Source organism: Schistocerca nitens, chromosome 3 (assembly GCF_023898315.1).
Source record: "Schistocerca nitens isolate TAMUIC-IGC-003100 chromosome 3, iqSchNite1.1, whole genome shotgun sequence".
Taxonomy (NCBI): domain Eukaryota; kingdom Metazoa; phylum Arthropoda; class Insecta; order Orthoptera; family Acrididae; genus Schistocerca; species Schistocerca nitens.
In genome coordinates this window covers 377,652,012-377,674,207 of record NC_064616.1, presented here as the reverse complement: position 1 = coordinate 377,674,207, position 22,196 = coordinate 377,652,012, and the positions used below count along the sequence as shown (strand labels likewise).

At 38.0% G+C, this 22,196-nt stretch overlaps 1 protein-coding gene across 2 annotated transcripts in view; it reads left to right on the top strand.

Annotated features, from left to right (window-relative positions):
- The window catches only part of LOC126249605 (tRNA:m(4)X modification enzyme TRM13 homolog), a 151,269-nt gene that overhangs the window by 113,430 nt on the left and 15,643 nt on the right, over positions 1 to 22,196 (top strand). For both annotated transcript variants that reach the window (XM_049951271.1, XM_049951270.1), the window contains 2 exons: positions 4,630 to 4,685; positions 18,902 to 19,092. In XM_049951271.1, coding sequence (XP_049807228.1) covers positions 4,630 to 4,685; positions 18,902 to 19,092 — 247 coding nt within the window. The remainder of the gene's footprint in view (positions 1 to 4,629; positions 4,686 to 18,901; positions 19,093 to 22,196) is intronic.

Below are 22,196 nucleotides of genomic sequence, written 5' to 3'. Positions count from 1 at the left end.
TGACTAACGTACAGTGGTGGGGTGTCAGTGTTTCTCCTGCCACAAACATGCCTGCATAATCCATTTGTAATTCATAATCTCATGTTGAGGTATACATTCATTTATTTTTTTCCAGATATTTTTGTTGTTGTGCCACTTTTCACTTCTTGTTCTCAATCCATTAGACCAAATTATTTTACACTTTAATTTTTTGTGCTATAAATTAGTGAAGCATCTGTTTTGAACCATTTTAACGTAATCTGTCCATTTATTTGGCTTTCCCTTTTAGAGTACTTAAAAAAAACTGTCACCATATCAGGACATTGTGACATGGTGTGCAGAATTTTTGGACTTAGAAAAAAAAATCAGCTTTCCATTGGTTTCAACATTTAATTTGACTATTATTTCCAATATTTTTGAAAATAGACCAATTTTAGTATTCCAAAACAGACTTTCAACACTAATTTGCAGTTAAAATAGTTTCACTCAGAAGTATGTTATATACAAAAGAAAATTAGTCTACATTTTATTATGGAATATACAAAAAAATTCAATCTATAAAAGGACATTGCATTTACTACAATGTGTACACACATGTGTGGTTTGGGTGTGCAATGTTTAATTTGGCATCTTCTTTGTTTATCTCATTTACCACTGCTTGGCAGTACATTAATTTGAGTTACAGTGAAGGATCTTGAAGGTCTCACTCATGCAGTTTAGTCATCAAGTCCTTTCTTGAAATATGTAACAACTATATGTCTTATGTAGTGTTTTGTAGTTATGAATTTTTTTCCATGAAACTGCTCATAACTCCAATTTACAGGTATGTCAGTTTGTTGCACTTGAGTACCTCATCTTTCTTCCTTTCGCAATGGTTTGTTTCCGTAGGAGCCAGTCATGATGCGCATGTCATTCAAAATAGCTTCCAGGTATCTCAGAATGGATAAACACAGGTCCTGGTTTTCAATGGAATCATGTAATGCTCTTCCTGCAAAATAGTGGCAAGTTGAGGTAATGATGCTGCAGTTGGATAGCAATCATGTACTCTTCTCTCAAAAGTAGACTACAAAAGCTCAATAATATTGATATCTGGTGACTGTGCTGGCCAGGGGAGATGCAGCAATTCATCCTCTGGCTCACAAAACCAATCTTGGACAATGCAAGCTATGTGAACAGGGACCCTGTTGTCTTCAGAACAGCATATTTGCGAACAAACATTGTACTATGGGATGGGCCTAATCAGCCAAAATGGGCACTTATTTCTTGGGAGGACAGCGATCTTGCAGAGTAACTGTGGAGCCCATGTAATACCACGATATGGCTGCCAAATCATCACTGAACTCCCGCCATATTTCACCCTTGAGCTATAAACTCACCAGAAGTTGAGAACTTTGTGAAATGAGACTCATCTGACCAAATGACTATCCTCCTTTGTGCCATAGTCTATGTTCTACAGCGTGGGCACCATATTTTCCTGTTACGGGCTTTTGCGTCACTGATGAGTGATTTTGGAATTCCAGCTCACAATGCACGCTGCTTATGGATCTCCCTTTGTGTTGTTTTGGTGCTGACAGGGTTTGTGTGTGTGTTATTCAGTTCTGCAGTGACTTTTGCAGCTGTTGTCCTCTTGTTTTTCCTCATAATCCTCTTCAGTGACCATCTATCACGATAATTTAACACACTGTGTCTGCATTGTGATTTAGTGGATGATGTTTTCCATTTTCCCTGTATGTGGTATAAATCTTTGATGTGGTGCCTCCTGAAACACCAAACACTCCAGCTACCTTGGTTACAGAAGCACCTATCATACAAGAACCAACAACTTGCTCACGTTCAAGTCAGCTTAGCTCCAGTTTAAAGCACTTACTTCTATACAGAACACTGTTTTGATCATTCCATTTTTTGTGCAATCCTGTAGCTACGGAAATTATGAAGAGGTGCTGGTTGCTCAATTTGAACCGCTTCCTCCATCCCTTCTTCACTGGTCAGTTCATCAACATCAGATGGTATTGCTAGTATGTCAGCATAAATTTCTTTTGACATAAAGTATTCTGCTGATTCTTCTAAAGAGTTAAAATAAAAACTTGTGTTAATTTCTCTATTTTCACTCCTCCCTATCCATTGATATGCTTTAACCTCCCAGATATTTTAAAATTATATTCTAGTATAAATTTTATTTCTGTGACCTTGAGTTACTAACACTAAATGAGGACACTATTTACAAGTTACCCATATGAATATAAAAAAATTAAATTAAAAACATTATACATCCATTATAGAAGTAAAAGTATTAAATGATTACTGCACAGTGGACACTAACCAACTAACTTCAACAGACACTTCCGCTAAACTGAACTAATCTTTTGAACTTGATTTAATTTTCACATTATTAACATGCCTTTACATTGTTGCTAACTCTTTCAGATGTGTAAAATTACAAAATTCACTGTTGTAACATTAAAAACTGCAGCTGTCCTCATACATGAAATTATATTATCTTGAAGAAGTAAAGCCACCTGTAAATTTATGAAAGTCCAAAAATAGTCAAAGTTATAAACACTTCCTGATGGTTGACATAAACAGCTGTGAACTTGAAACTGAATTTAATCTTCATGTGAGTACAGTCTGATTCAATAAGATACAAGGAAATCTTCATTTACAACATATGCAGGAGCACAGTATCCAGCAGTTCTGTAGATGGCAACATGTATACCATACCATTGAGATCTTGCTCTAGTACCACAATTTTTTTCTCACTGACACTTGGTTATAGAGTAATGCCATCTGACCCCATGCTAACAGCTCCATTGTGAGGTGAAAAATGCAGATAAAAATCTACTTAATCAGCAGAAGAGGATCGGCACACAGTGTTCCTTGTATTCTGTTGATCAAAATTCAGTAAAATAGGATATTAAGCTGACAAGGCATTAAACTAATTTTTGACTGTTGAATAAAATCTGAGAGATGTGCAATATGAAGGGTAGTCATGCCTTCAGAGTCATAGGTTTTTATAATATTCTGTATGAAAGTTATAGTAGATACATGATACAGTTTATTCAGACTGTTTTCCAGTGCTGCAAAAAGCACTAGTGATACAACAAATACAGAAATTTATAAAATCAATGTTAGTTGAACATAAGCCTCTAAAGAAGTTAAGAACCTTGTTTGTACATTTTACATCTAGGAAAAAATAATGCTTCAGGTGACAGATCATTATTGGCACTCGTGTAAACATTGGTCATATGGCCAGAAGTATAACACATTCAGAGATGCCTTCATCTCTTTGACGGTCAATTGCTTTCCTGACCGAGAGAATGGAGAATATAGTCACATACTTGGTAATTTTTACCGGTTTTGTGCAATAAGTTCACTGAAAACATTTAATAAAAGAAATCTGTCACAAACGACCCCATGGATAGACTCAAAAATTAGTGGAAAGCTTGACAAGGTGATATTTTTACTTCTGCTATCCTAGAAATCAGTACTCTCATCACTCATCAGAGGTCTGTCTGACCTTTGAAACAGTACACACCATTTAGTATATATGTTAATAACCTTTAGTGGTTTATTTGTATTATACCAGGATTTTTTTTTTTTCATTTACTTTTAATGTGGTAAGGAATGGCTATAAAACAAACATGTGGAAGTATTGTATCAGTTTGTGTGTGTGTGTGTGTGTGTGTGTGTGTGTTTTAAAGAATGTGAAAAAAAAAATTTGTTTTGTTGCAACAAAAGTATAATTTACAGAGATAATTAATTATGAATTCTATCCAAAGGAACAGATTCTTTTATATATAAAAATGTTGAGCTTTACTGATGGAAAGTTATCACTTTGTTCTTCTGCATGACAATGCAGTGACACACTTTTTCAGTTTCTTCAAATTTTAGTGAAGCATATGATCCCATATTTATTTGGTGCCATTTGAGTTTCTTGCTATGTGAATTAATGTATCACTGAATGAAACAAAAGGTGAAGGTGAATGCTTTATTAAATGATAATGATTTCATAAGGGGCATGTCATCTTCATTCACTTCATTGGAAGAGTTCTGGTGGGCTGGATGTTATATTGATAATTATGATAACACATGTTGTTTTTTTATATTTTAAGTAATGTATATGGGTGTACTGTAGGAAGCCATTGTTACACAATATGTCATTTACTAAAACCCACTTCATTTCTTAGTAGAACTTACACAACAGGGGACCTGCATTACCAGTCTGAGTTGTTGCCCCTTTCTGTGACTGCCCCTTTATTTGACAGTATTTTAAACTCAAGTGCACCGTTGATATGATTAGATTAGATTAGATTAGATTTACTTTCATTCCAATATCTGTAGTGAGGGGGTTCTCCAGGATGTAGAACATGTCAGAAAAACAATAATACATGACAAATATTTACAACTAAAATAAAAAAGCTAATGTACCTTCCACAGGTCCCAAGTGCACACTATATGAAAGGATCATTTTACAACACTACACTCATTTACTAAGATCACATTAATGCACTAAATTAAAAATTAAAAAAAATGTTTTTTTTATTTATAAGGTAATAAACATATAATAGAACTACAGCAATACTTATTTACAGTGAACAAATTACTGCATTGTAATTTTTATGTTCTGAAATGTTAATTCCATTTCTTGCATAGCTTCAAGAAGTTGCAGACCAATTTGCTCGAATGGTGTGCCCCCTAGACAGCAGTCAGTAAGTATAATTATGAAAAACATTTCAGTTGTATCAACAATTATACTGAAAATTTTGTAAACTTTTCTGGAAACCTGTTTATTATATATCTGTTTGTCATTATGTACTCTCACAGAGTGAAATTTAATGATGTTTCCAATTTTGTTGGTTAATTTTGCTTTACGTTATTACTCATGTCTTAAAGCTGTTCCACATATGATACAATTCCTCTCCACAATGTTTTACACCAGTTTTGTCTTGTCCATGTATTCATTGTGACCAACTGTTTGCTACCCAATTTCAACTATTGCACATGTTTTGTCTTTGGAGCTTCTTTCATAACTGATTCACTGATAACCTCCTCATTAGACTATGTCTTACCATCCTGTTTCTGGTTATTCACAAGGACTTCCACCACTATCAGTAATGGGTAATGTCACCAGACATTTTCAAGTAGTTGTAATTACCTTCATTAAGTTTCTCGCCTTTTTTTTAACTGCTATGTTTTGATTTTCCTTCTGCCTTTGTTCTGTAAATAACAGAATGTAATTTCTTATTCTGCTGTATGAGTAGTAGTCATTAAGTTATAAATTATCATCTCAAAATATTAAATTCCATAAATAATGTTTTGTTCATTTATGGGTACATGTCTTCAGTCCAGATACATGCTGAAATCCCCATGCCACTGTACCACAAATTCTGTGAAATTTATTTCAATTCATTTGCTAGTAATCTCTATCACGAGTTGTGATGTTTTGGATCCTTTCAGTTTTTCTTTTCAAATTCTTACTATTTTCTCCGTTAAACAGCTGAAAAGAAATGAGGGTGAACCATTGCCACACATGACAGCTGTATTTATTTTGAAAGGTCAAGATATGTGTATTATTATGCATTCATATAAATGATCCCTCTCAGCCATTTATGTACAACCAAACAACATACTTCAAGTCACCACTAAATAGGCTATACATTTCCTAAAAAATCTTGTTGACTAAACAAATCTTACATTTATTAATCATAAGATGCTTCTTTATTGTGTGAGTGCCTTATCAGTTGCTTGAAATATTTTTTTGTAGCTTATTAGAAGGAAACATACCTATATTTTTCTTCCCCAAAAGAGGTTCAAAGCTTTGCAGCCTAGGAGGTGTGTGTGTGTGTGTGTGTGTGTGTGTGTGTGTGTGTGTGTTTGTTTGTTTGTTTTGTCCATTCTTCATCAATACTCTGGTTTGTATCTGTTCTTCCTTCCTGTTTCAGTGACATTCCATTATTTTACTTATTTTCTGTGAGTGTCTTCTCTCACTTTTAACCATAAAATTTTGTTATGTGCCTTCTCACACTAAATCTCCCTCATGTCTTGCAGTACTATTAAACTTTAAGAAGCTTAATTTGCCTCATACAAACTAAAATGAGTGAGGCAGTGTGGTATTTAACATTCTGGACTCCCATTCAGGAGGAACAAGCTTCAAGTTTCCATCCAGCCATCCAGATTGTGATTGTCCTCAAATGGACGTGGCTGATTTCCTTCCCCATCCTAGTGTATTCTGATGTTATACACTCTCTTGAATTTCCTTGTTATCAGTGGGAAAGGAAGTCCTAACCTTTCTTCCCCACTAAATTCCCTTCCTGTGTTATCTTATTGTAATCCAGTTCAGTTTCCTTTCAACAATCAAATAAACATTAAAGGTTAAGTTACTTTTGCCGTGATATAATTAGGAAAAGTCACTTGAATTTCCAATGGAAGGTTGATGAGCACAATAGCTACTGTTACATATAATTTATAGGCATTAATTTGATTTCACTTAAATACCTACAATAGATGTTAACCATTTTTGAAATGCTGCCAACATTGTTCCTACAAATTGATATTTGCAAATCTAGTTTTTCATCACTTTCTTTATCACACTACACTTTTGATCCATTTGTTCATATAATTAGTTGCTATGGGTTCTATGGTATTGTTTAGCAGAGTTCTGGCTGTGCAACATGTTGGTTTGGGATCTTACAGAGGTTTAGTTCTACATCTACATCTGCATGATTACTCTGTGATTCACAATTATGTGCCTGGTAGAATATTCATCAAACCACCTTTAAGCTGTTTCTCTACTGTTCCACTGTCGACCAGCATGCGGGAAAAATGAACACACAAATCTTTTCGTGTTATCTCTGATTTCTCTTATTTTTTATGATGACTGCCTCTATGTCTGTAGGTGGGTGCCAACAAAATATTTTCTTGCTCTGAGGAGAAAGTTGGTGATCATAAGTTGCTAAGTGGTTTTGTCTTTGGGATCTATATTTAATACTATTATTTGCATTCTTTGCAGAAGATTTCACTTATTTATTGTGCATTTCCAGTTGTAATGCTGTGAACAAGCAAGTCCATGCTGTGCATGAATATTCACTAAAGCTCTAAATGCATGATTATTTCATTTAATCAATACATACATATGATAGTGCTCGGTGTGAGGAAGTTTCAAAGTATTTTCATGTATGTGAAAACTGAAACACCAATTAGAAAGGGTCAGAATGGAATGGGACATGTTACACATGGCAGTAGTGACTCAAATGTTGGGATTTAGTGAAATCTCATTGAGTCAGACAAAGAACTTATTTGAAGTATGTAGTCAAAGAGGAACTGAGTGTTTCTAGGGTACAGCATATCAGACTACCACCTCCAATCCTGCATTTTGTTAGTACTGATGACTGGAGGATAGTTATGATCAGTTACTGGGGTGACTAAATGTGCTTTGTTCTCTGTTGATGAAGCAGCTGGTGATGGGCAACTGTGGAAATTTGTAATACTTTCTTGGAGAAGCAAAAATATTTGAATGTTATAGGAAAACTCATTCAGTCATTGACTTCTTGGAATGCAGCTGAAGAATGTGCATGGCTTCTGCCTCTATGATTTGCTTTAAGTCGCAGTCAGTGTTAACAGTACATGTAATTTGTGGAAAATACCGCCACATACTGTACTACATTCTCTACCTTTATGCAGCAATTGCAGCTGTGATTCCCAACCGGTGGGTAATTACCCCGAGGGGTGAAATGAAATTTTCTGGTGGTTAAAAACGGTTAAGCCAGGAAACTAAATTGTTTTAAAAGATCAATATCACTACCTCATTAGAATAATAATTTTCAGACAGATAAATAAACTGAGGTGACAAGAGTCATGGATACCTCTTAATACCATGTTGGTCTTACTGCTCCCCGGCATAGTGCAGCAACTCAATATGGCATGGACTCAACAAGTCATTGAAAGTCCCCTACAGAAATATTGAGGCATGCTGTCTCTATAACTGTGCATAATTGCAAAAGTGTTGCCAGTGCAGGATTTTATTTACAAACTAATCCAATTATGTCCCATAAATGTTCGATGGGATTTATATCAGGTGATTTAGGTGGCCAAACCATTCACTCAAATTGTCTAGAATGTCCTCCAAACTGATTGTGAACAATTGTGGCCTGATGACAGGGTGCAGTGTCATGAAGCTTATGAATGGCTGCAAATGGTCAATGATCAGTTCATTTGGACCAGAGGACCCAGTCCACTCTTTGTAAACACAGTCACCACCAGCTTGCACAGTGCCTTGTTGACAACTTGGTTCCATAGTGTCATGGGGTCTCTGCCGCACTTAAACCCTGTAATCAGCTCTTACCAATTGAAATCAGCCTCTTCTGACCAGACCATGGCTCTCCACTCGTCAGTATGACGTCAGTATGATCGTGAGCCCAGGAGAGGTGTTAAGCAGGTGTTGTGCTGTTAGCAAAGGCACTCACGTCAATCTGCTGCCATTAATGCTAAAATTCACGACACTGCCCTGACAGATACATTCGTCATACGTCCCACATTGATCTCTGAGGTTATTTCATGCATTGTTGCTTTTTTTATCTGACAAATCTACACAAATGCAGCAGCTCTTGGTCATTAAATGAAGGTCATTGGCCACTGTGTTTCCTGTGGTGAGTGGTAATGCCTTAAATTTGGTATTCTCGGCACACTCTTGACACTGTGGATTTCAGAATATTGAATTCCCCAACTATTTCCAAAATGGAATGTCTCATGTGTCTAACTCCAAATGCCATTCTGTGATCAGAATCTGTTAATTCCCGTAGTGCAGCCATAATCCTGTCGGAAACCTTTCCACATGAATCACCTGAGCAGAAATGTCAGCTCCAACAATGCACTGCCCTTTTATACTGTGTGTATGTGATACTTCTGCCATCTGTATATGTGTGTATTGCTACCCCATTACTTTTGTCACCTTAGTGTAATTCTAAAATTGTCAAATATGAGCATTAACACATGACAGGACATGGCAGAGGCCACACTGAATGTCATAACAACATTACCTGAAATTTGTGCGCATTTGAGGATGACAACTAAACCCAGCAGGCCACTTGCTTAGTGTGGCTTATTTATTAGTTGCTCCACCAGGTTATCAGCTCACTCACTGTTCATTTTTTGGTAGCTTGTCATTTGCTCACCAACCAAGTTGATGGAAACATGAAGTGAATGCATTTTGGCATCTCCAATTTCACTACCTTCTCAACATACTTTAGATTGTTACATGAGAAACAGAACCAGTTGAGTGAAATTTTTACCTATTGAGTAAAAAATTGCTAATTTACAGTGTCACCTTTTGTTTACTATTCGACATAAAAAGAGTCAAGTTGTAAGTAGTTGTGTGAGTTTGTTTCTTATTTATAGTTGTGGCACTGCTGTGCAGTAATCATAAAAAGATAACTGTAAATGACATACAGTTCACACAATCTAAAAATTATGTTACACTAAGAACAGAACTGAATGCCACATGTGATTCAAGGCTACTTTTTCACTGCAGAATAAAAGTTGCACACACATCTCTGTGGTTTCAAATATGGGTGTGATCACAGTAGCAAGCTGGTGAGGTTGAGGAAATTTAGCTCTGTCTGATTAGAGGCCTTGGAAGGCCCTACAGAACCCACTGACTTATCAACTGATGTCACTGAATGCTGATATGGAAGGGCATGTGATCAGCACACTGCTCTGACGGCGGTTGTCAGTTTTCGTGATCGAAGTGCCAGCTTCCCAGTCAAGTAGCCCCTCAATTAGCCTCACAATGGCTAAGTGCACCTCGCTTGCCAACAGCACTCTGCAGACCCACTTGGTCACCCATCCAAGTGCTAGCTCAGCCTGACAATGCGTAACTTCAGTGATCTGACAGGTCACAATGCCCATGTAGTACTAGGGACAGAAAGCTGGCTGAAATCAGATGTAAACAGTAATGAAATTCTAAACTCAGATTGGAATGCATACTGCAGAGACAGGCTGGACAGTGAAGGGGGAGGCATGTTTATAGCGATAAGAAGTGCAACAGTATCGAAGGAAATTGATGGAGATCCGAAATGTGAAATAATTTGGGTGAAGGTTGCAGTTAAAGCAGGCTCAGACATGGTAATCGGATGTCTCTATAGGCCCCCTGGCTCAGCAGCTGTTGTGGCTGAGCGCCTGAAGGATAATTTGGAAAATATTCGAGTAGATTTCCCCACCATGTTATAGTTCTGGGTGGGGATTTTTATTTGCTGGATATAGACTGGGAGACTCAGACGTTAATAACGGGTGACAGGGACAAAGAATCCAGTGAAATTTTTTTAAGTGCTTTATCTGAAAACTACCTTGAGCAGTTAAACAGAGAACCGACTCATGGCGATAACATATTAGACCTTCTGGTGCCAAACAGACCCAAACTATTTGAAAAAGTTAACGCAGAACAGGGAATCAGCGATCATAAAGCGGTTACTGCATCGATGATTTCAGCCGTAAATAGAAATATTAAACAAGGTAGGAAGATTTTTCTGTTTAGCAAAATTGACAAGAAGCAGATTTCAGAGTACTTGACGGCTCAACACAAAAGTTTGGTCTCAAGTACAGATAGTGCTGAGGATCACTGGACAAAGTTCAAAACCATCGTACAATATGCATTAGATGAGTATGTGCCAAGCAAGATCGTAAGACATGGAAAACAGCCACCGTGGTACAACAACCGAGTTAGAAAACTGCTGCGGAAGCAAAGGGAACTTAATAGCAAACATAAACACAGCCAAAGCCTTGCAGACAAACAAAAATTACGCGAAGCGAAATGTAGTGTGAGGAGGGCTATGCGAGAGGCGTTAAATGAATTTGAAAGTAAAGTTCTATGTACAGACTGGGCAGAAAATCCTAAGAAATTTTGGTCTTATGTTTCACAGAGGAAGACTGCTCTGTAGTTCCTTCTCTAGATTGTTGCACAGATGACAAAATGGTAGATATCGAAATAGATGACAGAGGGATAGAGAAACAATTAAAATCGCTCAAAAGAGGAAAGGCCACTGTACCTGATGAGATACCAGTTAGATTTTACACAGAGTACGCGAAGGAACTTGCCCTCCTTCTTTCAGCGGTGTACCGTAGGTCTCTAGAAGAGCGTAGCGTTCCAAAGGATTGGAAAAGGGCACAGGTCATCCCTGTTTTCAAGAAGGGACGTCGAACAGATGTGCAGAACTATAGACCTATATCTCTAACGTCTATCAGTAGTAGAATTTTGGAACATGTATTATGTTCGAGTATAATGACTTTTCTGGAGACTAGAAATCTACTCTGTAGGAATCAGCATGTGTTTCGAAAAAGACGGTCGTGTGAAACCGAGCTCACGCTATTTGTGCACGAGACTCAAAGGGCCATAGACACAGGTTCCCAGGTAGATGCTGTGTTTCTTGACTTCCGCAAGGCATTCGATACAGTTCCCCACAGTCGCTTAATGAAGAAAGTAAGAGCATATGGACTATCAGACCAATTGTGTGATTGGATTGAAGAGTTCCTAGATAACAGAACGCTGCATGTCATTCTCAATGGAGAGAAGTCTTCCGAAGTAAGAGTGATTTCAGGTGTGCTGCAGGGGAGTGTTGTAGGACCGTTGCTATTCACATTATACATAAATGACCTTGTGGATGACATCGGAAGTTCACTGAGGCTTTTTGCGGATGATCGTCAGGGTATATCAAGAGGTTGTAACAATGGAAAATTGTACTGAAATGTAGGGGGATCTGCAGTGAATTGACGCATAGTGCAGGGAATGGCAATTGAATCTCAATGTAGACAAGTGTAATGTGCTGCGAATACATAGAAAGAAAGATCCCTTATCATTTAGCTACAATATAGCAGGTCAGCAACTGGAAGCAGTTAATTCCATAAATTATCTGGGAGTACACATTAGGAGTGATTTCAAATGGAATGATCATATACAGTTGATCGTCGGTAAAGCAGATGCCAGACTGAGATTCATTGGAAGAATTTTAAGGAAATGCAATCCGAAAACAAAGGAAGTAGGTTACAGTACGCTTGTTCACCCACTGCTTGAATACTGCTCAGTAGTGTGGGATCCGTACCAGATAGGGCTGATAGAAGAGATAGAGAAGATCCAATGGAGAGCAGCGCACTTCGTTACAGGATCATTTAGTAATCGCAAAAGCGTTACGGAGATGATAGATGAACTCCAGTGGAAGACTCTGCAGGATAGATGCTCAGTAGCTCAGTACGGGCTTTTGTTGAAGTTTCAAGAACATACCTTGACCGAGGAGTCAAGCAGTATATTGCTCCCTCCTACATATATCTCGCGAAGAGACCATGAGGATGAAATCAGAGAGAGTAGAGCCCACACAGAGGAATACCGACAATCCTTCTTTCCACGAAAAATACGAGACTGGAATAGAAGGGAGAACTGATAGAGGTACTCAAGGTACCCTCCGCCACACACCGTCAGGTGGCTTGTGGAGTATGGATGTAGATGAAGCTGTAGATGTAGAACTGGTGTTACCACTGTGGCACAGCTGTTGGCCAAGGAAATTTAGTTTGAAGATTATACAAATCTTGGACGTACTTAGTTACAGTATTGCCATTAACATAAAAAGAGAAAATATTCACTATGATCATAGCACAATGAGTGGCTTTGTTTGTGATCAAGAGTATAACAAACTTAACATCTGGTCATGTCTCAAGAGACAGCACACAGTTTGTGCTACATAACACTGTGTGTTCATCCCATTTATCACAATACTCATGCTCACCAAGCCACTTCCTGAACATGCCTGATGTAGGTGTGTAGCTCTTGACAGCACTTCTCATGTAAGAAGTAATTGCCGCAGTTCTTTGTCACATACTATTTGTTGCAGACTTTTTCATACTGCCATGCAAAGAATCATGTCGCATGGTAGATTTGATTAAAAAAAAGCAGTGCTGAAAAAATTTCTTCATGTAAATGAAGCAAAGCTGCATCCCTTACTGGTTTTTCAAGAAACATTTTACTTTTGGCATAAAAAATTAAAAACTTCATGGTTTTCAATTTGCGTGTTTCTCCACTATGTAATCATTGTCAAGTGATTGCAGGGAAACTATTTAGTAAAAGTATTTGATTCTTTTGCATCTTATAGTCTTACATCCCAGTGTGACAGTGAAGTGGCTATGTTTTCATTATTGGTTATATTTAGTATGATACTTCAAAGTTAAGTAATTCACAATCCGTTTTCAAAGAATTTGCAGTGAATTATGTGTGTAGTGTGTGTAAGCAATATTACTATCAAAAGTAGTGTGATGTAATAAGTTGTATTTTTTACACATCACTAGTTCTGTGGAGCATTCAGAACTGAGTACTGCTTTTCCCGGCTTGGCAATTGTCTTGCTGTTTCATGTTCAATAGTGTCCAAGCATTACTGGTCACATGCTAGAATTTGAGGAGATAGTTCTTTGGATTTCTCACAGAGAACAGTTTGCTAATGTGATGGATTATAAGTTTGAAAGTATTCTGTCCTTTGGTGGAGTAATAGTGAGTAATTATTGGGTTTATTTGCTGGTGAAACATATTATTATTTGTGTTGCGACTTGGCAAGACAGCCAAGCCACTATGAGGTGAAGCTGAAAGGCACGCGTTTAAGCTCACGTAGGATGGCGTGAGGTCTGGAACAGGCCAAGTAATGAAGACTACCAAATAAAGTACATAGCTTCTGGAATACTTAACTTTAATCCATAATTGGTGAACATCGGTCTGACGGTACATGCATCACAAGATAAATAGCAAATGATAATGACGCCTTGCTAGGTCGTAGCAAATGAAGTAGCTGAAGGCTATGCTAACTATCGTCTCGGCAAATGAGAGCGTAATTTGTCAGTGAACCATCGCTAGCAAATTTGGCTGTACAACTGGGGCGAGTGCTAGGAAGTCTCTCTAGACCTGCCGTGTGGCGGCGCTCGGTCTGCAATCACTGACAGTGGCTACACGCGGGTCCGACGTATACTAACGGACCGCGGCCAATTTAAAGGCTACCACCTAGCAAGTGTGGTGTCTGGCGGTGACACCACAATTTGAACAATTATAAAGGCTACAGTGGACATCATAACATTAAAGATTAATTTAGAAAACTGATGGTTTGGTTGAATCTGGGAATTGTTAGGAACTGTGAACCTACAAAAATCAATAAACATTGTAAAATGGTATGTACTGTTATCCTTTTATCTTTTCAGAGCAATATTTTTCCACCTAAATTTCAGGAACTGGAATATTTTGAAGTAAAGAGGCATGTTTTCATTTTAGGTAACATGGTAGGATATATTTTACAAAACAGTTATGTCCTCTTTGTTAACCATCACATACCCATGTCTGAATGCTAGAAAAATGAAATATAGGGGAAGAGAGGTTAAAAACATGAACAGTAACCAGAAGGAAGCAGAAATGGCAGTCTGAAATTTTCCTCTTTTTTTTTTTGAAAAATGTCCAGCAACCATCTCCAGAAGTCTTTTGAAATCTTCTGTAGTCGTTTGCAAGGAATTTCTGAATCCCATTCTGTTCTCCATTTTTAAAGTGTCAAGAAGATTTTGTCCATGTCTGTTTCCGTTTATAAGAAGCCCATGAATCCACTAGTCTTTATGACCAGTGTTGCTACTTTTCAGTTGGTCACTGTAGAACATACATTGCTGTGTGTGAAGTGTAACTATGAAGTGACTTTGAAAAGTAAGTTACAAATTACTATGGTAGGTGAAGTAACTTTCATTGAATGTTATAGTACACTTGAAAGTGACATGGATACATTACACTGTATTCCAACATAGCCATGAAGTCTCTATAAACAACAGCCTAACAATCTACCAGTCATTCAGTGTCTTGATGATGGACGTCTGCTCCTTGGTCATGGAGCTGCTTGAAAAATGTTGTGTGAACATCCTCGTTATAGGAAAATCAGTTTTTGCCAGCTGTTTTTCAGCTTACCAAAAAGATAGAAATCACATGGTGTGAGATCTGGACTTCCTGATCAATATCAGCCACATCTATGAGGTCTTGGTCAAATTATTGGCACAATTTCACTACAGCTGGATGAGGCATTGTGTTTTGGTCCATATGCTGCCAGAATCTCATGGGTGAATCTGCATGCAATTTAGGTGTTTTGCCCACAAGAATCATACTGTACCACGTACTTCACTCTGGAGTGTGATTACAGTTGCTGTGCCATCTCAGTCGCCACTTGTGATGCACCTGTTATCAGTACTACAGCAGAACTGTACCAACAGGAAACCTGGAACATGTACTTTCTTCTGACAATGTGCCACTTTTTATCAAAGAAAAATCGCCAAACGCCAAACATGCATATGGTTTTGCTATTTCTATGTCCTGAGCTAACACAGTTAGACCCTTGTTTCACACTGTTCATGATGTGTACTACAGTGGTTGTCCTTTGATGGTGACACCAGTGGTATTAGCAGCAGTGGAGAATCAGCTTTTGCTTTACTGCTTCATGGATCATTGGTTAACTTATAATGTAACATTGCTATAACTGAGATTAGAGCAACACTTGAATGTTTAAAAAGCATTTCAATAAAATTTGGACATTATAACAAACTAAAAATGACAACTTTGTCAAAAGTGGTAAATAAAATATTCATATACACCTCAATATATGTTGAACTACTAATATTCAGAAGGTTTTACTTAATATATAATGTGGTAGGAAGAGTCATATGTTTACTCTTTTATGCCTTACTGTTGGGAGTCTGTGAATCAATGGTTGGACTATCATTCTTGTTACATCTGTATGCTGCTAGTCACTGCAAAAATAGCTGATGGTTCTCAGATTTTGTAAATTTGAGATTATAATTGACTGTATGTGATAATCACAAGCAAAGTATTTGTTATTCTTGTTTTACTCTGTTGATGATATTTATAGGAGTGATATATGCAAAGAGATGGAAGGGAAACTAATATAGGAAAGTTAATAGTGAATTGGGCATCTGAAAGAAGGCCCATGCAAAAAGCCTACAATAATTTTCACTTTCACATCTGGGCAAAACCTTAAGTAGATTTGTCATAAGCAAAGTGAATGAATGGGTCAACACCTCCCATTCAATCTCCCATGGATCTGGTGGTGAAACTGATGACAACAGAGAGAAAGCAGAAGTTCTAAAAATGTATTCATGCAAGAAGATACTACCATACCAATCTTGGACCACTGCACAGGCTCTCAAAAAATACCATTGATAAAAGCATGCCCAATATTGAAAAACAGTAATTACTACTTAAAACGAACAAGACACCGGGCCCTTATGGAATTCCAGTTAGATTTCGCATTGAATACATCATGGAATTAACTCCTTCCCTTGCTCATATTTATCTGAAATCTCTCGCAGTATGAGTTGTCCCATGCGACTCAAAAACATGGCAGGTCACTCCTTTTTACAAAAGGTTAACAGATTGGATGCACAGAATTATCATTATGGTCCATCTATTTCAGGATTCCAGGTCATATTCTAATCCCTCTCTCTTTCTCTGCCCCCCCCCTCTCCTCCCCCCTCCCCCCCTCTCTCCTTCTGCTTCTTCATTGTTCTGAGACTACTAATTTGGACTATAATGCTTTATAAAGATCTGCTTGCTTTTCCAGCACTGTACTTTGAAGACATAGATGTTTAGTACCATTTAATTTTCTTGAAATAGGACTTAAAACATGCCCACATAAACTATCAGCACTTTACTAGAACCTTTTTTTGCACTTTACAATTCATGTCCTTTGTAGCAACCGGTTTGTAGGGGCTTTCCTTCAGCTGTACTGGACCAATGTTTGTCAAATAAGTCTCATTCTTCAGTAACAAAATATTCCTATCAGTTTATTAACATAGCAAAGTTTATCATTTACATTTCTAGAGACATTTCTACATACTCTACTTCTACTTATGAGAAATACAATTATTGTACATGTTCTGATGGCACTTGTGCATTGTTAATTGTCTACAGATGAATAAATCAGATCAAATAAAATCACTATTGTCATTCTTGTTTTGTTGAATGTGTGGGATACTAATTACTTTTGATTGCTGATAAATTGACTGCAAGCAGTTTGTATGCTAGAAGTTGTACTGTACACATACATGACCAGAACAAATTCAGCACCCTCAAGGATTGTGTTCAGTGGCACCAGGGTATAATTTGTGCATACTTAGGGGTTGTAATTGTTGTAATGTTGTACAGATACCATGTCAAAAGTAACACAAACAAAGTTTTATTCCACTTCGACATGAAGAGAGCCACAGTAACACTAAATGAAGTTTAGAACAGCACAAAGTCTCATAAATAAAGAACACATCAGTATAGAGTCCCGCAGGTGAACATACAAGTAAATGTAAGTGAGGCCAAAATCCCGACACACCGGGCTTCTATTAGACTGTTGTGCACATGGCACAGCGCTTGCTGTGATGTCTGTCCAGGTTGCGAGGCGATCTCTCTAGACTGGCCACAGAAGCACTTGTATGGTGGTGTATGATTATGTGTGCTCAAACTATAGTGTTAGTGATTTATTTGTCATGGTCACCAGCAGTCTGATTGCGCTCAGGAGGCCTGTTTTTGTGCCCTCTGTTTTGACTCTGTAGGCAGTAACTATGCTGAGTTTAGAGGTGAACGGTGTTTGTAACATATCAACATTCATTCTAGGGTACAAACAAGCCCCACTGATGGGTATGTACTCCTGTTAAGAGAACAGCTTCATCTACTTGAAGAGGGTCACATTGTGAGCCGGCAATGAGCTGGGTGGACATATCAACAGAATGCTACACATTTTGTGCACATTGCATTGGTGGCACATTCCTGCCTACAACAATGGTCTGTGGGGCATTACCACACCTGTAGACCAGGTTCTGGACATCTGCATAGTACAGACGCACATCAAGATTGACACAATTTGTGAACAGTGGTGGCTGACCTAACATTTTCCTGGGACAAACACTGGCTGCATGTTGCACCTGCTGTGTCATTGGGAACTGCCTGGTTGCAGTAGGATTAAGACCACATGTGCCTCTGACCAGGCTGACACTGACACTACAGCACTCCCAAGCATGAATACTCTGGGGTCATGACAAGAGTTGACTGGGAAGTGGGGTGACTCTTGTCTTCAGTGATGAGATTAGGTTATACGTATTTTTATGTGAGTGATGGACCTAAATTTGTATGGCATGGGCCTGGTTAGCTACCTATTCCAGAGTGGATTCACCCACAACACATAGGTCCCATCCCAGGCTTCATGGTGTGTGGGGGCCACCAGTTACAACTGACAATCGAATTTGCTGTTTCTGCAGGGTAAAGTCACCAGCGCACTATTTTGCACAGACTGTTATCCCTTTGCTACTGCCATTTCTTCGACAGAAATGTGATGTGCATTTTCAGTAGGACAATGCACATCTACATATGGCCGCTGTGACACAATGTGCTCTTTGTGAAACATAACTGCCCAGGCCATCAATATCACCAGATCTCTCGCCGATTGAAAACTTAAACACGATGAAATGGGAACTTCCTCATTCTGCAGAGCTTGCTAGAACCAATGACAAATTGCAACAAAATGTGCAAAATGCTAGGGACAATCTGTCACAGGATTCTGTTTGGCACCCTAAGAGCATTGCTGCTAGAGGTGGGGTGGGTGAGTGGGTGGGTTGTACACTGTGTATTGAGATGGCTGTTTGGTAACCATTTACCGTGACGTGTGTTTTATTTTGTCTGAATTTGTTTTCACATACTCCTACAATGATGAACTAACTGTCACCCCACTTGTCATTAAAATGACCTTGTCCTTGAGCATGTTGAATTTTTTTCTGGCAGTGTAATTTTTCTGCTGTCTGTTTAATAAAACACTTTTATGCAGCTCATTAGCCTATGTGGATATTACATTTAAATTTTTTGTATTTCTACTTTTTGCAGCACCTGCTATGTTCGCCATTTAAAAAAACATCTAAGAAAATGTAATGCCAACAAGAAAGATCCCGTCTATATAACTCATGGACTGAACAGAGGAAGTTCCACAGTTGACGAGATCCATGGGCCAACTTTGTGTACCATTGATGATCTGGCTTTAGTGCAGTTAATTTCTAAAATAGAAACAGTGTGCACAGGTATTTCATCTATGATTGTACAGCTCCTGTATTTATACATGACAGAAAACTAATCAAAATGTCAGAATGCCAGTAGTTTTAGATACTAGGGTCATTTGCGGTTTTGGATAGTATGGTCATTTGTAGTTCGTGCAAAATGGCATTTTTCTTCTGTACAGACTAGTGTCAACTCTCATTTTGTGGGCAACAGGTTGGTTTATAGTGAATACAACAGAAGATGAAAACAGGCCACAGCAGACTGGTATTTTATTTTTGATTTATTTATTTTTTGGCTAGAACAGAAATAAAATCAGACAGAAAAAGGAAATTCTTGCTTCTAGGTAGCTGTCATGGGAGTGGTGTAGGGCAACAGTTGCAGAGCAGGAAAAGCTAGTATCAAGTTTCCAGGTCAGAAGTATTGTGAAACCAAGTGCGAGCCTTTTATAGGCAATAGAGTACCTTAAGACATTAACTAGGGATTTGAATGTGGAGGATCAGGCACAGATAGCTGGAGGAACAGTTACCAACATGGCCATAAATATGAGGTATAGCATCAGGATTGATCTGGACACACTTGGAGCATTAACTGTGCACTCAAATGTGAGCTTCATCGAGGTTCTTTGGCAACATGATCAGCCTTGACTTAACAAAGTTGTACAGAAAGTAAACTGGGAACTGAGAGGGTTGGTGTAGACTTCAGGGAGAGCTCATGTTTGGAGTTGCCCCAGTTGATGCTTTGGGAGGTGGGAATACAGGAAGAATGGTCTACACCTTCAGAGCAAGGGGAAAGATGGGTTACATACTTGTTAGCCTATAAAATAATGAAGGTCGCAGTACACACAACAAAATTTCTTTAGTTACTGGTGTGAGATAGGTTCCTTTTTAGTTTAACCTTGTTATCCAGATAAGTGTTACTCAAAGAAATTAATCCTGCAGTTCGCATCATGATTTGTATGGTTAGTAGTTGCTGTGGGCTGTCAGTCTGCATGGAGATAAGTGCAGATTTATAAGTAAAAATCCACTAAGTATATGTGAAGATATAATTTACTATGTTTAAATTTCAATGGCAGTGTGAACTTCCACTTGTTCTGAAACAAGCTGACAAGACAACAGGTGTAGAAAATCTCTTCATCTAGTGCAGCTGTCTGGTTTGTTAGCAGGATGGATTACTAAAGAACTGCTACCTCCAACATTCAGTAGAGAATAAAATATGACAATAGGTAAACAGCAAGTGTGTCTTGTGCAGTTGTAACAGCACACAAGTGTCACACGTAACTACCCCTCCTTTTGTCATGTTGTAGAGAATTATCATTTCTGCTTTGTCCATCTCTTCATCAACATTGTCATCATGGTGATGATATTTGGTTTGTATGGCAATCAACTGTGCAGTCATCAGTGGCCATACAAAGTCCCAATTTTGACATGCTCCAATTTTTACACAGTCCAATTGAACCACAGTCATGAATGATGATGATGATGATGATGATTATGATGAAGACAACACAAACACTCAGTCCCCGGGCAGGGAAAATACCCAACTCAGCCGGGAATCAAACCCACGACCCCATGTTTGTCATCATGGTGCGACTCGAAACAAGTACAACCTTTTTTCCTTTCTTAGGAATAAATGGCACAAGAATAAAAGATTTTTGAAGGCAGATTTGAACCTACTGGTTGCTTACTTAGCTTCATGAATTCAATTGGCAGTTCCAGACCATAAAAATATGTAAATAGAATAATTAACTGACCTGTCCCTAACAAAACAGTGAAACTAACAGAAATTAGCACCGCAGTAATAAGAAACCCCTTGAGAATAAAGTATAATAGGCTACAATGGCTTCTCTTTTACTGTTTCTCATAATGGCAACACTGCAAATTACATCTAATGCCACTGCTCACGTGGGACTATTGGTCCGCAATTCTTGACCAATTCATCAGTGCTGCTCTAGCAAAATGAAAAAAAGGATTAATGTACTGGCAATGGAAGGTACTCTGTTCATGAAATTCCTGGGTCTGAAGAGGTGAAAAGAAAAGGAAAGAATACATTCGTATGATATGGACTGTCAGTCCACATGGGACTCCTGTAGGGTTAAAATAACTGAAGTTTCTAATACTGTAAGAAATTGTAAAATATATTTATTGCCAAGCACCAAAATATTAGAGGCTTGGAAAAACAAAGCTAATCTCATTATACATGTAAATTAACTATGAAATTTAATTTAGTTGATGTGCTTTATTTGTCTGAGCACCATGTGAATTGTATGTACATTCACCAGCACAAAATGCCATTCTGATCATGTAACTGTTCTGGTTTATTAATGAAGTGTCAAATTAAATTGCCTCCCACTGTTTAATTATGTATGCAACCAACCATGTATATAGCTCAGTCGATGTTTATCGATGGACGCTATAGACTGATGGGATGATCTGTTTTGTGAATAGAATATTACAATTGTTACTAACAATGTACTGAAAATCCTTCAGAAGGTAAAATTTCAGTACTGCCAATAAGCGCATATAAAAATATGTGAAACTATTGTAATTCTCAAAACTAATGGTTCCTTCTTCAGGGAAGAGAAAAGGGTAAGTTGGAGACAGTTAAAAAAGGAAGGGTAGGTCACTCGGACCCCAGGGTTAAGAGGACCTACCTGTTGTGAGGATGAGGGTGTTGGTTATTAACAAAAATAACCAACAACAATGTCACTGATTAATACCCCTCAAAGTGGAGTGATAGGAAACAAACTCTAAAAACACATATTTAACTTTGATGTCATCTATAACAGGTTGTTATAGATGACAAAAGTCTCAGCTGGTTGTGTTAATGAATTTATTGCATCATTTTCATGCCATCTACCTTTTAAAGTTGAGTGGCATTAAAGATTTATAAAATGCATTTTGAAACTTATGTTTTGGATTGTTTGAGCAAAGTGTAATCCAGGCTGGCATTTGTCGAGATGAATGTGGGAAATCTCCAAAAACAAATCTCAAATTGTCCCACACAACTAACACTTCAGTAGCCTAGGACTGAATGAAGATGACCCTTGTCTCCCAATGTTGAGACCTTATTGTGCAGCAATGCCAACTGGATTGTGGATTTTATAATGTTATGAAACAGATGTTGTGCT